Raw genomic sequence first — 15,370 nt, 5'->3', positions numbered from 1 at the left:
ATCTCCTTCTATTCTCCATCTAACGTTCAATCCCTTGGGAAGCTCATCCTCGCTCATACCTTAGGCGTTTAGTACAGTGGCTGCACACAGAAAGACAAGCCGTGCGACCTAGTGGAAAGAGCCCGGGCCTGGGAGACAGAGGACTTATTCCGGCTCCGCCACTTGTCTGCCGTGTGACCTCAGGCAAGTCATTTCGCCTCCCTGGGCCTCAGTTCCCTCATCTATAAAATGGGGATGAAGACTGTGAGCCCCGTGCGGGACAGGGAGTGTGTCAAACCTGATTAGCTTGTACCCACCCCAGTGCCTAATACAGCGAACACACAGTAAACATTTAAATAACACTGAAAAAACACAAAACTTCCCAATCGCTGTTGACAATACCAACGTCTTTCAAGTGGGCCACGTGGACATTTTCTGTGATTCCTCTGTCTCAACCTCCAAGTCAAGTCCCGGTGGTTATTCCTCCCTAACATAACATAGTGGATGGATCACGGGCCTCGGACTCAGAAGGTCATATTGATGTCCGTCTCCACCCTTTTAGACCGCGGCTCGTCGTGGGCAGGGAATGCGCCTGTTTCGTGTTGTACCGTACTCACCCAGGCGCTCAGTACAGGGCTCTGCACGCGGTAAGAGCTCAACAGATACGATCGATCGAACGAGCGAACGATTTCCGACGCTGACGTTGCCTCGTGGGACCCGGGACCTCTGCCGCCCGAACTCTGGACTGGCCGGTCCTTCCGCTGCAGCGTCAACGTGACTTCTGGGTTCCCGCCTCCCGGCCCCCCGTAGCCCCACGCCTCCCGCCCGGCCCCCTTGCCCCCCACAGACCGACAAGCGGCACTCCTTCGGGACACAGATTTAATCACCAACCCCTCCGGGGATGGGCCAGGGGGCCTTCTCTCCGCCACCACGGAGGGCCGTCAGAGGGAAGGACGCAGAGGGGAAGCCTGCCGGATCCCACCGGCCCGACCCCCGCTCCCCGCCCGGGGAGGGCCGCCGGCTCCGGGACCATCGGAGGTCCCGCCAGGATCCTCGTTCGCCTATTCCAGCACATCTCCATACCGGTTCCTCCGCGGGGCCGGCTCCCTGCTCTCGGGGGAGTCCAGCCGGATGCTCGGCTCTGGAAGGAACAAAGAGGAAAAGCTGTCGGGATCGAGGCCGGGTCGGGTGAGAAGCAGCGTGTGGCCTAGCGGAAGGGCGCCGGGATCGACTTCTGGGTGCCTCGGTTTCTTCATCTGTGAAGTGAGGCCTAAATACCCCTCTTCCCTCCCACTTAGACCATTAGCCCCGTGTGGAACGGGGACTTTAACCAACCTGATGCCCTCATATCTACCCAGATCTTAGACCGGTGCCCGGAACGGAGTGAACGCTGAACAAACACCGTTATTACTTAGTCCCATGCAACCAAGGCCCATGGACCTAAATGATAATGAGAATCGTAATGTTGGTATTCGTTAAGCGCTTACTACGTGCAGAGCACTGTTCTAAGCGCTGGGGTGGACACAGGGTCATCAGGTTGTCCCACGTGAGGCTCACAGTCTCAATCCCCATTTTACAGATGAGGTCACTGAGGCACAGAGAAGTGAAGTGACTTGCCCACAGGCACACAGCTGACGAGTGGCAGAGTCGGGAATCGAACCCATGACCTCCGACTCCCAAGCCGGTGCTCTTTCCACTGAGCCACGCTGCTTCTCTGTGTGTGTAAAGCAAAGCTAGGGGGTCGGGGTGAGGAAAATGGGACCCGGGCGTTCCACGACAACGGTGGCGTGTATTTTGATACACACCCCCCTCCCAGCTCCACTGCAATCACGTCCACGGCCTTACAGGCAGTTGCCGTCCATTTCTGTAATTCACTTTAACGTCTGCCTCCTTCACTAGACTGTCAGCTCCTCGAAGGCAGGAGATCATGTCTAGCAATTCTATTGCACTCTCCCAAGTGCTTAATACAGCGTTCTGCACACAGTGAGTGCTTAATAAACACCACTGACGGATGGAGTCTCTCCGACCGGTGAATCTGTCGATCCCCCCCGCCTCATTTCCCATCAGGCCTGCGGGCTCGTCCTGATGGTATTTTTAGTTTAATGGCATTTGTTTAGCGCTTAGTATGGGCCAGGCACTGTTCCAAGCGGCTGGGGGGTAGATACAAGGTAATCGGGTCGGGCACGGTCCCTGGCCCACGTGGGACTCACAGTCATCATCCCCGTTTCACAGGGGAGGTGACTGAGGCAGAGAGAAGTGAAGCGACTTGCCCAAGGTCACACGCCCGGGGTTAGGACCCAGGCCCTTCTGACTCCCGGGGCCTAAGGGCTGGGCCACCCTGCTTCTCTAACGGCCACAGCGGCTTTCCATCTTCTTCCCACCCACCCCCGCGGGCTGGAGCCGCCCACCCGGGGCCCCGGGTCCCCTCACCTGCCGCCCCGTCTTGGGGGAGCCGGCCCGTCTCCAGGAAGAGCCAGAGGTCGGAGCATTTCCGCGTCTCCGCCCGGGTCACCGCGTAGCTGCCGGCGGAGCCTGCAACTGAAGGGAGGGTGGAGGTGGAGGAGGGGAGGAGAGAGAGAGCGCGTGGCAGAGAGGGGGCGGAAAGCGGGGCAGCAGCGAGGAGTAGCAGGGCCCCCCCCTCCAGCTCCCTTCCACAGAGTCCCAGACTGATCAGGTTTGGGGGGCGGGCCCGACGCTGAGAACTCTGCTCACCCACCTGAAAAGCTGTAATAACGCTGGTGCTTGTTAAGCGCTTACTAGGTGCCGAGCACTGTCCTACGCGCTGGGGGAGATACAGGGTCATCGGGTTGTCCCACGTGGGGCTCACACACTTTTAGTCCCCATTTTACAGATGAGGGAACTGAGGCGCAGAGAAGTTAAGTGACTCGCCCACGGTCACCCAGCTGACGAGTGGCAGAGCCGGCAGTCGAACTCACGACCTCTGACTCCGAAGCCCGGGCTCTTTCCACCGAGCCACGCTGCAGAAGCTGCCGTCAGGTCCGGCTCTCAGTATGGGCTCCAGACCCCCCAAGATGACCCCGAGTCCCTTCCCTTCCGGCCTCTCCCTCGCTCCCTCACTCTCCCGGGGCAGGGACCGGGGACAGGGAGAAGGCCCGTTCGGAGGCACCAACCAGGCCACTGGCGGGCGGGTGGTCCAGGCTGCCCCTCGCTCTCGTCCATCTCGCTGCCGACCCCTTCGCCCGCATCCTGCCTCTGGCCCGGAACGCCCTCCCTCCTCAAATAATAATACTGATGGTATTGAAGCGCTTACTCGGTGCCAGGCACTGTTCTAAGCGCTGGGGTAGATACGGGCCGTCCCACGGGGGGCTCACACTTTTAATCCCCATTTTTCAGATGAGGTAACTGAGGCACAGAGAAGTTAAGGACTTGCCCGAGGTCGCATAGCAGACCAGCGGCGGAGCCAGGATTAGAAGCCACATCCTCTGACTCCCCAGCCCGTGCTCTTTCCACCGAGCCACGCTGCTTCTCAAATCCCACAGGCTGTGATTCTCCCCGCCTTCAAAGCCTTACTGAGGGAACACCTCCTCCAGAAAGCCTGCCCCGACTGACCCCTTTCCTCCTCTCCCGCTCCCTTCTGCGTCGTCCTGACTCCCTCCCTTTCTTCATCCCCCCTCCCAGCCCCCCCGCACTTAACGTCCGTATCTGTCATTTATTTATTCATTTATTTAAGTCCATCTTCCCCTCTAGACTGTAAGCTCGTCGTGGGCAGGGGATGTATCTGTTAGAGTGTACTCTCCCAAGCGCTCAGTACAGGGCTCTGCCCACGGTAAGCGCTCAGTAAATACGACCGAGCGCATAAATGAGTTCCGACCCCCTTGGTCTCAGGCTGTCCCGTTCTCCAGACCGTCGCCCGGGCAGCCGGGGACGCCACCGCCCACCGCCGAGGGGGCACCCACCCACAGCCAGGAGGACGGTCCACTGCATGGGGTACGGCAGCTTCCTGTTGAGTAGCTTCTGGAGGGCGAAGGCGGCGCCGAACCCTGAGGAGACAAAAGCATTCAGTCCACCTGGCCGTCCTCCCACGGCTGCCCCTCTCCAAAGCCGTCCCATCGCCCCCGTCCGACGTTTGGAAGTCTCACTCTAATGGTTGCCCATCTCCAGGCTAATGGGTCACCAACTCTCCAAAGGCTCCCCATCCCTTTCCCAAATGGCTAGTAATCTCCCTTTAATGGTTGCCTGTTCCTCTAAAACGGTGACACACTCCCTGTCTCGTCGTTGCCCATCCTCATCCAACAGCTTCCCAGTCTTAGAAATCCACTTCACCTCTTCTTCCCACAACGCTCTGGCACAGATATTTAAACGTGACGTTGCCCTGCCTGTAATTTATTGTGTCTTTCTCTCCCGCTACATCGCAAAATCCTCGAGGACAGGGATCGGGCTGTACTCTTGCAAACGTTTAATAATAATGATGATGTTGGTATTTAAGCGCTTATTATGTGCCGAGCACCGTTCTAAGCGCTGGGGGAGATACAGGGTAATCAGGTTGTCCCTCGTGGGGCTCACAATCTTAATCCCCATTTTACAGATGAGGTGACTGAGGCACCGATAAGTGAAGTGACTTGCCCAAAGTCACACAGCTGACAGGTGGCGGATCTGGGATTAGAACCCATGACCTTTGACTCCTAAGACCATGCTCTTTCCACTGAGCCACGCTGCTCCTCAGTAGTTTACTACGGCGTTCGGCACAGTTTACTACGGCGTTCTGCCCGGCTATAGATAGGTTGAATGGCGGGTTGGTCCTCTGTCCTATTTTTTTAATGGTATTTGTTAAGCTTTCAGCCGATCAGCTTGTATATGCCCCAGCGGCTAATACAAGGCCTGGCACACAGTAAACGCTTAAATACCATAATGCCAGCGGTTGAATCTACGAGCCCCATGTGGAGAGGGACCGTGCCCATCCCAATTTGCCTGTATCCACCCCAGGGCTTAGTACAACGCCTGATTACCTCGTATATACCCTACTGCTTAGGAGGGTCACTCTTGCCCCCTTCAAAGCCCTACTGCAGGCTCGCCTCCTCCAGGAGGCCTTCCCAGACTAAGCCCCCCTTCTCCTCAGCTCCCTCTCCCTTCCGTGTCACCTCGACTCGCTCCCTTTGCTCTCCTCCCCCTCCCTGCCCCACAGCCTTACGTATTTATCTATAATTCTCTTTATAGTGATGCCCGTGTACTTGCTTTGATGTGTATGCATCCATAATCCTATTTATTTATAATAATGCCTGTTTACTTGTTTCGATGGCCGTCTCCCCTTCTAGACCGTGAGCCCGTCGTCGGGTAGGGATTGTCTCTGTCTGCTGCCGAGGTGTACTTTCCAAGCGCTTAGTACGGTGCTCTGCACACGGTAAGCGCTCAGTAAATACGACTGAATGAATGAACAGTGCCTGGCACATAGTAAGCGATGAACAAATACCATCTCTACCGTACTGTTCTATCCCAGGCTTAGTCCAGCGCTCTGCCCGAAGTAAACAGAGCTTCGCACACAGTAAGCGCTCAGTAAATACACCTGAACGAAGTAAGCGCTCCCAGCTCCGCCACTTGTCAGCTGGGTGACTTTGGCCAAGTCACTGCACTTCTCTGTGCCTCAGCTCCCTCATCTGCCAAATGGGGATTAAGGTTGTGAGCCCCACATGGGACAACCTGATGGCCTTCTATCAACCCCAGCGCTTAGGACAGTGCTTGGCACACAGTAAGGGCTTAACAAAGACGAGTATTAGTATTAAAAACCACTCGTTAATTCAGCCAATCCTATTTATGGAGCACTTACGTACTGTGGCCCAGCGTCACCACGCGTCCCAAACAGAGGCCTCGTTAGGGGCCGAATCGGTCTTTTCCACGGGAAATCAGTCAGTCACCGCTATTGATTCATTCACTCTCATTTAGTGAGTGCTCACTGCGTGCAAAGCACTGCACCGCACGCTCGGAAGAGCACAGTACGGGCACGTTCCCCGCCCGCGACGAGCCGATTTTTGTTCTCGTCCGTACCTGTGATAAAGGCGCCGATGCCCTTGAGGAACGCGTGAGACTGGCACGCCGCGTACTCCTGCAGGCCCTGAAAAAGAATCGCGGCCTTCGTTCAGCGCTCGCTACGTGCCGGGCACCGTACTGAGCGCTGGGGTAGGTGCGAGGTCTCCGGGTTGGACACGGTCCCTCTACCACATAGGGCTCACGGTCTCAATCCCCATCTTGCGGATGAGGAAACTGAGGCGGGGAGAAGGGAAGTGAGGTCATCCACCGGGCAGGTGGCGGAGTCGGATTAATAATAATAATAATAATGATAGTATTTGTCAGATGGAAGGAATCGGGGTGTCGGAGGCGGGGCTCACGGTCTTCATCCCCATCTGACGGAGGAGGGAAGCGAGGCGCCGCGCCGAAGGTCACCCGGCAGACGAGCCGTGGAGTCGGATTAATGATGATAATAATTAGAGTGTGTATTAAGCGCCTGCTATGTGCCGAGCACCGTTCTAAGCGCCGGGGGAGGGGATACGGGGTGATCGGGTGGTCCGGGGTGGGGCTGACGGGCCTCGTCCCCATTTGACAGGCGAGGGAAGCGAGGCGCCGCGCCGAAGGTCACCCGGCGGACGAGTGGCGTGGTGGGGATTAATAATCATCATAATTAGAGCACGTATTAAGCGCCTCCTCGGGCCGAGCACCGTTCTAAGCGCTGGGGGGGGGGGCACGGGGTCATCGGGTGGTCCCGGGTGGGGCTGCCGGGGCCCGTCCCCATTTGACAGGTGAGGGAAGCGAGGCGCCGGGCCGAAGGAGGGGTCGGGAAGGAAGGGTCCCAAAATCCGGTCGAGCCCGGCCCCGCTCCGCCTCCGTACCCACCGGGTGCCTGGCGGCCACCGCCTCCTCCACTCGAGACAGGCCCAGGTTCACCATGGGGCCCCGCCGCCTCCACGTGACGGCGACCCCCGCCCCCTGACGTGGCTCCCCCTCCTCCTCCCGCCCCGCCCCGCCCCGCCCCGCCCCGTCGCCCGTCGCTCGGTCGGGATGGTCTCTCTCCGTGGCCCGATGGTACCTCAGCTCCGCCACTTGTCAGCTGGCTGACTGCGGGCAAGTCACTTCGCTTCTCCGGGCCTCAGTTCCCTCCGTCTGTCAAATGGGGATTGAGGTTGGGAGCCTCACGCGGGACAGCCGGATGACCCTGCATCTCCCCCAGCGCTTAGAACGGTGCTCGGCACACAGTAAGCGCTTAACAAATTCTATTTAGTATAAAATATATAAAGTATATATATATAAGGTATATAAACAGTATGAAACAAATACTATTGAATGAATGAACAGATGCCAACATTATTATTATTATTACCTGCCGAGCGCTCGGTCCGGGGCTCCGCCCCCAGGAAGCGCTCAATAAATAGGATGCAAAGAAGGAATGAATGACGCCCCCGTTGCCCCTCCTGGGTCCGCTCTGGCCCCGCCCTCCTCCCTCTCTTAGCCCCGCCCCCTCTATGGCCCCGCCCCAATGTAGCTCCTCCCCCTCTCGGCACCGCCCACTTCTCTGGCCCCGCCCCCTCCCCTGCCGCCGTCCCCCCCCCCAAGCTCATTCATTCATTCATTCATTCAATCGCACTTATTGAGCACTCACGGTGCGTGTACTAAGCGCTTGGGATGTAAAGTGGCAGCAGGAATGAGAGGGAGGCCCCCTGTCCTCTCCCCCTCCCTTCAGGCTCGCATCTCCTCCCGCCTCCGGGACGTCTCCACCTGGATGTCGGCCCGCCACCTGAAACTCGACACGAGCGAGACCGAGCTCCTCGTCTTCCCTCCCGAACCCGGTCCTCTCCCAGACTTCCCTATCACCGTGGATGGCACGACCGTCCTTCCCGTCTCTCGGGCCCGCGATCTCGGTGTCATCTTTGACTCGTCACTCTCGTTCACCCCGCGCGTCCTATCCGTCACCGAGACCCGCCGGTTTCACCTTTACAATATGGCCAAGATCCGTCCTTTCCTCTCCACCCAGACGGCTACCTTACCGCTACGGGCTCTCGTTATATCCCGGCTAGACTACCGTGTCGGCCTTCTCTCTGATCTTCCTTCCTCCTCTCTCGCCCCGCTCGGGTCTATTCTTCACTCCGCCGCCCGGCTCATCTTCCTGCCGAAACGCTCTGGGCCTGTCACTCCTCTTCTTAAAAACCTCCAGTGGTTGCCTATCAGCCTCCGCTCCAAACAAAAACTCCTCACTCTAGGCTTCCAGGCTCTCCGTCACCTCGCCCCTTCCTACCTCTCCTCCCTTCTCTCTTTCCACCGCCCACCCCGCACGCTCCGCTCCTCCGCCGCCCGCCTCCTCGCCGTCCCTCGGTCTCGCCCGTCCCGCCGTCGACCCCCGGGCCGCGTCCTCCCGCGGTCCCGGAACGCCCTCCCTCTTCACCTCCGCCAAACTCATACTCTTCCCCTCTTCAAAACCCTACTTAAAACTCACCTCCTCCAAGAGGCGTTCCCAGACTGAGCTCCCCTTCTCCCTCTACTCCCTCTACCACCCCCCCTTCACCTCTCCGCAGCTAAACCCTCTTTTCCCCCCATTTCCCTCTGCTCCTCCCCCTCTCCCTTCCCATCCCCTCGGCACTGTACTCTGCTCAACTGTATATATTTTCAGGTTGAAGACAAGAGCGCGGATCGCTTCTCCAAGACAGAGAGGGCGTAGACGGAGAACGGGAGGTGACCCAAAACTGCGCCTTGAGAGCGGCCACGGTTAGAAGATGGGAGACAGAGGAGGAATCCGGGAAAGAGACCAAGAAGAAGCGGTCAGAGAGAGAGGAGGGCAAACCGGGAGAGGACACGGTCGGTGTACACAGTATGTGCTTAAGAGACACCAATACTACTATTCTTACTAACTGCAGTGAGTAGGTTTCTTTAGACCGATCTACTTGAAGGTCATTCGTTCATTCGATCCTATTTATTGAATGCTTACTGTACGCAGAGTACTGTAACTGAGCACTTAGGAGAGTAAGATAAACAGATCCTCTGCCCAGAAGGAGCTTAGAGCGTAGAGGGGGAGATGGACAATAATATAAACGGATAAATGACAGATACGGACGTGAGTGCTCTGGGGCCGGGAGGGGGGATGAAGAAAGGGAGCGAGTCGGGGCGACGCAGAAGGGAGCGGGAGGAGCAAAGGAGGGCTTAGTCGGGGAAGGGATATTATATATTATGTATGTCTTCCCAACACCTCAAATTAAACAGGTCCATAAGTGAACTCCTTATCTTCTCACCCAAACCCTGCCCTCCCCCGTCTTTCCCATGTGTAGACAGCACCACTGTCCTCCTTATCTCACAAGCCTGTAAACTTGGCCTTATCCTCAACTCATCCCTCGCATTCCACCCGCATATTCCATCTGTCACCAAATCCTGTCAGTACCACCTTCCCCAAATTGCTAAAATCCGCCCTCTCCTCTCCAACCAAACTGCTTCCGTGCTGATCCAAGCACTTATCCTAGTCCACCTTGACTATTGCAGGTTGGCTTGGGAGGAAAGAAGAGAAGAAAAGATGAGGGGGGTGATGAGAGAATGCAGCAGATACACAAGGAGGTGAGTTGGCGGACAGGCAGTGAAGCTGACGGTGCAGGGATTTTGCTGGATGCGGAGGGACACGGGGATCCACTGGAGGGTTTTGAAGAGTGGAGAAGTGTGAGTCAAGCCTTGCTTCAGGAGGATGATTAGTGTAGCAAGGCGTGGGCCTGGGAATCAGGTCATGGGTTCTAATCCCGGCTCCGCCACTTGTGTGCTGTGTGACCTGGGGCAAGCCGCTTCAACTTCTCTGGACTTCGGTTACCTCATCTGGAAAATGGGGATTAGGACTGGGAGCCCCACATGGGACAACCTACCCTGTATCTCTTCCAGCGCTCAGAACACTGCCTGGCACATAGTGAGCGCATAATGAATACCATAAAAAAAGCCTGACACAAAGTAAGCACTTAAGGAATACTACTATCATTATTATTATTAATTATCATCGCACTCCCCCATGTGCTTCACACAGTGCCCTGCACCCAGTAAGCGCTCAATAAATACCGCCGATTGATCGACAGTGCAGCGTGGCTCAGTGGCAAGAGCCCGGGCTTGAGAGTCAGAGGTCATGGGTTCCAATCCCCACTCTTCACTTGTCAGCTGGGTGACCGTGGGCAAGTCACTTCTCTGGGCCTCAGTGACCTCATCTGGAAAACGGGGATGAAGACTGTGAGCCTCACGTGGGACAACCTGATTACCCCCAGCGCTTAGAACAGCGCTCTGCACCTAGTAAGCGCTTAACGAACACCATCATTACTATTGTGGGCAGGGATGGTCTCTGTGGCCGAATTGTCCTAGTCCAGTGCTCTGCACAGAGTCAGCGCTCAATAAATACTACTGAATGAATCAATTGGACTCCCCCAAGCGCCTAGTACAGCGCTCCGCACGCTCAGCAGTGGTGTGGTGATTGACGCATGCGCAGTAGCCGCCGGGTGGCGGACTCTAGGACCCGGAGGAGCAGCGGGCCCCGCCCCCGCTCCCCGCTCCCCGCTCCCCCCTCCTCTGAGGCGCGGCGGCCATGGCGGCCATGGCGGCGGCGGGGCCTGCGTTGTGCGTCGTGACGGCGGCGGGCTCCGGCCGGCCCCGCTATCTGTGCTACTGCGAGGGGCCGGAGGCGGGCGACGAGGGCGGCTTGGGCGTCTGGTGGGTGCGGGGGGCCGGGCGGGGGAGGCGGCGGCGGCGGCGGCTCCTCCTCCTCCTCCTCCTCCTCCTCCCGGCCCGACCTGACCGCGCTCCCGCCTCTCCCCTCCCCCCGACCACAGCGTGACGGACGCGGCGGAGATGTGGGCCACCAGCTTCTCCGCCCACAGCCTGGCCGGGCACGTGGGTGAGGGGGCCGAGCACGTGACGCGGGGGGCCGGGCGCGCGGCGGAGGGGGCCTGGCGCGCGGCGGAGGGGGCCGAGCACGTGACGCGGGGGGCCGGGCGCGCGAGGGCAGGGGGTGCGGGCCGGGAATGGGTCTTGTCTCTTGTCGTATCGTCCTCTCCCAAGCGCTTCGTCCAATGCTCTGCACACAGTACGCGCTCAAGAAATAATAATCGTAATAATGGCATTTGTTAAGCGCTTACTAGGTGCAGAGCACTGTTCTAAGCGCTGGAGTAGATATAGGGTCATCAGGTGGCCCCACGTGAGGCTCGCAGTCTTCGTCCCCATTTTACAGATGAGGGAACTGAGGCCCAGAGAGGAATAAGTGACTTGTCCACGGTCACAAAGATTCGAACCCGTGACCTCTGACTCCCAAGCCCGTGCTCGTTCCACCGAGCCACGCAATGGGGGTATTTGTGAAGCACTTACTATGTGCCAAGCACTGGTCTAAGCCCTGGGGGAGATAGAAGGTATTGAGGTTGTCCCAGGTGGGGCTCACGGTCTCGATCCCCATTTTACAAATGAGGTAACTGAGGCCCAGGGAAGTGAAGTGACTTGCCCAGGGTCACAGAGCTGACAAGTGGCAGAGCGGGGATTCGAACCCATGACCTGACTCCCAGGCCCGGGCTCTAGCCAGTAGGCCATACTGGCTAGATCCAATCCGATTTTCCTGTACCTAACCCTGCAGTTAACATAGCGCCTGTCATGCAATCAGTGTTTAATATTCTTATTCTTATTCATTCAGTTGTGCTTAGTGAGCGCTTCCTGTGTGCCGAGCACTGTACTGAGCACTTGGAAGAGAACAGTACAGCGTGGCTCAGTGGAAAGAGCCCAGGCTTGGGAGTCAGAGATCATGGGTTCAAATCTCGGCTCTGCCACTTGTTAGCTGGGTGACTGGGGGCAAGTCACTTAAATTCTTTGTGCCTCAGTGACCTCATCTGTAAAATAGAGATGGAGACTGTGAGCCTCATGTGGGACAACCTGATTACCCTGTATCTACCCCAGCGCTTAGAACAGTGCTCTGCACATAGTAAGCGCTTAACAAATACCAACGTTATTATTATTATCATTATTATTATAAACAGACACACTCCCTGCCCACAACGAACATTAATATTAACTTCCCCTTCCTTAGGCCAGGAAGCATGTGTGGGACGGGTCTGTGTCCAGCGTGATCGTACTGTACTTACCCCAGTGTTTAGCACAGAGCCGAAGTCACCCTTCTAGACTGTAAACTCGTTTAGTATTATATCGTACTCTCCCAAGCGCTTCGTACAGCGCTGTGCACACAGTAAGGACTCAGATATGATCGGCTGACTGACTGATTGTCATGGGCTCTCCCAAGAGTTTAGCACAGTGTCCTGCACACACTGCGTGCTCAGTAAATACTAGTGATAATGCTTGGCACATAGTATGGGTTTAAATACCATTATTATTATTATTATTATTATTCCTCTTCTCCCCCCCTTAGGCTGTGCACCCCTTAGAGGATAAGACTGTGCTCAATCTGCTTGGATTGTGTCTACCTCCAGTGCTTAGCACAGTGCTGGGAGCCTAGCACTTAATTCTGTATTTATTATTAGGAGTATTAGTAGTAGATACTGCCCAGGATGCCTCGCCCTTACCTGCTGTCTCTTGCCTCCGTCTCCCCCTCCCTCTTCGTGTGGTCCCCATGTACCCCACCCCCAGAACAACCCTGGAACTTCATTTAATCGTATTTATTGAGCGCCTACTGTGTGCGGAGCGCTGTAGTAAGCGCTTGGAGTACAGTGCAATAATAGACACATTCCTTGCCCACAGGGAGCTTCTGGTCTAGGGGGAGCTGGCAGTCTTTGTTGGGCCCTGTACCCCGCTTCCCCCCACACCCTGCCGGCTTTAATCTGTCCCCTGGGCCCTCGGGACCACCCCAAGGAGCCCCCCAGGGCTAGTGCCTACCCCCCCGCCTTCTCCCTTGCCCCTCCTGGGGGCCGGATCAGCGGACCCAAGAGTCCCTGGCCTCCCGGGGGAGGACGCCTCACCGAGGTCTCAGCCCGAGCCCGGCCGGGCAGCGACCCTGCTTGCGGCCAGCTGGGGGGTGAGGGGGGAGTCGGGGCCCGTTGGGCGTTTGGCCGAAAGCTGGCTACGGGGCAGGCGCGAGGGGGTCACCCCGCCCCCCATATGCTCTCTTCCTCACAGAAATCTCAGCAAGGACTGACGCCCACTGAGAACTACGCCACTCGATTCAGGTGAGGCCGAGGCCGGGAGAGGAAGGGGGCCGGGGGAGGGCGGGGCGTGGGGGGGTCCTGCCTGTCCCGGAACAGAACATCTAATGCCCCGCCCCATTCGCCCCCAGAGATGCCTGCGAGCAACAGACCGTCTCCCTGACCCTGCAAGATGATGGAAGCACGGTCTCCTTGCAGCTCCCAGGGGGTCCCTCGGGCCTGACCTTTGAACTGCCAAAGCTGCCCGATTCGGAGGCCCGTCCGCGGCTGCAGGCCCTGATGCTCGAGTTGGCGGAGAGGGTCCGGGGGCTAGAACGGCGCCTGGCAGGTACCCCCGGGGAATCGGGGGGGGGAAAGGAGGGGCGGCACCTGTCCCCCGGGGTGTCCCCCGACTTCCCAAAGTCCCCGTGACGACTCCAGCCACGTGATGAACCTTCTCTCTCTCTCTCCCTGCAGATGTGGAGGCTATGGCTGCCAGTCCCAGGAAGAAGTCATGTCTGAGTGGGCAAAAGCTGTTTATGCCAGGTACCGTCCTCCCCTCCCCAGTGCGGCCCGAGTTCCGGGCCAGGGATAATAATAATAATAATAATAAGGGTGTTAAGGGCTTACTACTGCAGCAGCATGGCTTAGTGGAAAGAGCCCGGGCTTGGGAGTCACAGGTCACGGGTCCTAATCTCGACTCTGCCACGTTCTGCTGTGTGACCTTGGCCAAGTCGCTTCACTTCTCTGTGCTTCAGTTAGCTCATCTGTAAAGCGGGGATTAAGACTGAGCCCCATGTGGGACAACCTGATGACCCGGTATCTACCTCGGTGCTCACAACAGTGCCTGGCACAGAGTAAGCGTTAAACAGATACCATCATCATCAACGTTACTATGTACCAGGGACCGTACTGAGCGCCGGAGTGGATACAGGCAAATGGGGTTGGACTCGGTATTCGTAACCCGAGTTAGCGGGTCCAAGAAGGAGGTGGCGGGGAGCCTTTGGCTGGGAACTCAGACCCCTGGGTTCAGGAGTGAGTCTTTAATCCAGAGAGAGACTCCCCCTGCCTTGGGAGCGGGCGGCATCCCGGGTGGGACTTCTGAGTCGCCGACTGTCCGGTCGGGATGTCCTCTCTCCTCTCTCCCCCGCCCCGGCCTGCCCCTGCGTGTCCCTTCCCGCCGCGTGGCTTCTCTCCCCGCAGACTCGGAACGCCGCAGAGGCGGTTCCGGCCCCGGGACCAGGAAGAGGATGCCAGGCGAATCGCTCATCAACCCCGGCTTCAAGAGGTAATGAGAAGGAGGATGGCATTTGTTAAGCGCTTTCGATGGGTCAGGCACCCTTCTGAGGGTTGGGGTAGATGCGGTCTGATCAGGGTGGACGCAGCCCCCGTCCCACACCGGGCTCAGTCTTAAAATCCATTTGACAGGTGAGGTAATCGAGGCATGGAGAGGTTAAATGACTTACCCAAGGTCACGCAGCAGACAGGTGGCGGGGCCGGGATTAGGACCCAGGTCCATCCACTATGCCATGCTGCTCCAGTGCCTCCCCCTGGGACTAAGCTCCCCCCTCACCTGGGGGAGCCCCTCAGGGCCCCCGGGGAGACCAGACCCCTAACTTTCTCTTCTTTCCTGTCCCCCACAGCAAGAAGGCACCCAGCGGGGTGGACTTTGATGACTCCTGAGGACCTAACCCCAGAGATTCGAACCTCTTCCCGGGACACGACCTCCTGTCTTCAGGGTGACCCTTCACCCCCGCACCTTGGGAGGATGGGGGTTGGGCGGGACCGCTCAGTGGGTGTGGCGGAGGGCAAACCGGAGGATTCCCGGGGTCCTTCCCAACCCCTCCTCTCCTCGGCTCCGGCCTGTTCTCCGGGCTAGTTCTGCCGGGCACCACTCGGCCAGCCTCCCTCACAACCGTGCCCCTCTCCGCGGGTGTCACTGACTGAATAAAACAGACCCAAACTGACTAACTGGGCTCTTGTGCGTTTCCCTTTAATAATAATAATAATAATAATGGGCATTAACGACGGTGTTTGTTAAGCGCCAGGGTGGATACAAGCAGATCAGGTTGGACCCAGTCCCTGTCCCACGTAGGGCTCACAGTCTCAATCCCCATTTTACAGGCGAGGGAACCGAGGCATTAGGACCGAATGATGTGACTTGACCAGGGTCACGCAGCAGACGGCGGGCGGAGCTGAGATTAGAACCCACGACCTTCTGACGCCCAGGCCCCCGCTCCGTGCTGCTTCTCAAAGCGCAGCCCTCCCTCGCACGGCGGGGGTCAGGGCGTCGAGATTGGGGTCCCGGACTCGGGTGGGCCCCG

The 15,370-nt window shown here is 57.9% G+C and overlaps 2 protein-coding genes across 3 annotated transcripts; one reads left to right on the top strand and one right to left on the bottom strand.

Moving 5' to 3' along the window:
* Positions 1-844: 844 nt before the first annotated feature.
* Positions 845-6,912, bottom strand: LOC114807836 (transmembrane protein 141-like). Its single transcript, XM_029054486.2, has 5 exons — positions 6,823-6,912; positions 5,980-6,046; positions 3,897-3,980; positions 2,410-2,517; positions 845-1,120 (listed from the first exon to the last, which is right to left on the bottom strand). Exons 1-5 carry the CDS (start codon positions 6,874-6,876, stop codon positions 1,041-1,043), a joined length of 393 nt encoding a protein of 130 aa, XP_028910319.1. The 5' UTR covers positions 6,877-6,912; the 3' UTR covers positions 845-1,040.
* A 2,545-nt stretch (positions 6,913-9,457) lies between these two features.
* Positions 9,458-15,017, top strand: PAXX (PAXX non-homologous end joining factor). Of its 2 annotated transcripts, none has more exons than XM_039910700.1 (7): positions 9,458-9,522; positions 10,764-10,824; positions 13,042-13,091; positions 13,199-13,395; positions 13,524-13,592; positions 14,250-14,334; positions 14,690-15,017. In XM_039910700.1, the coding sequence occupies exons 1-7, from the start codon at positions 9,482-9,484 to the stop codon at positions 14,727-14,729; spliced, it is 543 nt and encodes a 180-aa protein (XP_039766634.1). In that variant the 5' UTR covers positions 9,458-9,481; the 3' UTR covers positions 14,730-15,017. The 2 variants fall into 2 exon arrangements, with proteins under 2 accessions (XP_039766634.1, XP_028910029.2); XM_029054196.2 differs by lacking the exon at positions 9,458-9,522 and adding an exon at positions 10,525-10,644.
* The last annotated feature ends 353 nt before the right edge of the window (positions 15,018-15,370 follow it).

The sequence above is a fragment of the Ornithorhynchus anatinus genome, chromosome X4 (assembly GCF_004115215.2).
Source record: "Ornithorhynchus anatinus isolate Pmale09 chromosome X4, mOrnAna1.pri.v4, whole genome shotgun sequence".
NCBI classification, from domain to species: domain Eukaryota; kingdom Metazoa; phylum Chordata; class Mammalia; order Monotremata; family Ornithorhynchidae; genus Ornithorhynchus; species Ornithorhynchus anatinus.
This window is presented reverse-complemented; position numbering and strand designations above follow the sequence as displayed.

Excerpts from the sequence above, each read along its gene's own strand:
- LOC114807836 (XM_029054486.2), bottom strand. The coding sequence starts at position 6,876 with ATGGTGAACCTGGGCCTGTCTCGAGTGGAGGAGGCGGTGGCCGCCAGG. Across the intron at positions 6,047-6,822 it reads CGGTGGCCGCCAGGCACCCG|GGCCTGCAGGAGTACGCGGC; the intron begins GTGGGTACGGAG and ends ATTCTTTTTCAG. Across the intron at positions 1,121-2,409 it reads CCCCCAAGACGGGGCGGCAG|AGCCGAGCATCCGGCTGGAC; the intron begins GTGAGGGGACCC and ends TGTTCCTTCCAG.
- PAXX (XM_029054196.2), top strand. The coding sequence starts at position 10,529 with ATGGCGGCGGCGGGGCCTGCGTTGTGCGTCGTGACGGCGGCGGGCTCC. Across the intron at positions 10,645-10,763 it reads GAGGGCGGCTTGGGCGTCTG|CGTGACGGACGCGGCGGAGA; the intron begins GTGGGTGCGGGG and ends CCCCGACCACAG. Across the intron at positions 10,825-13,041 it reads CCCACAGCCTGGCCGGGCAC|AAATCTCAGCAAGGACTGAC; the intron begins GTGGGTGAGGGG and ends TCTTCCTCACAG.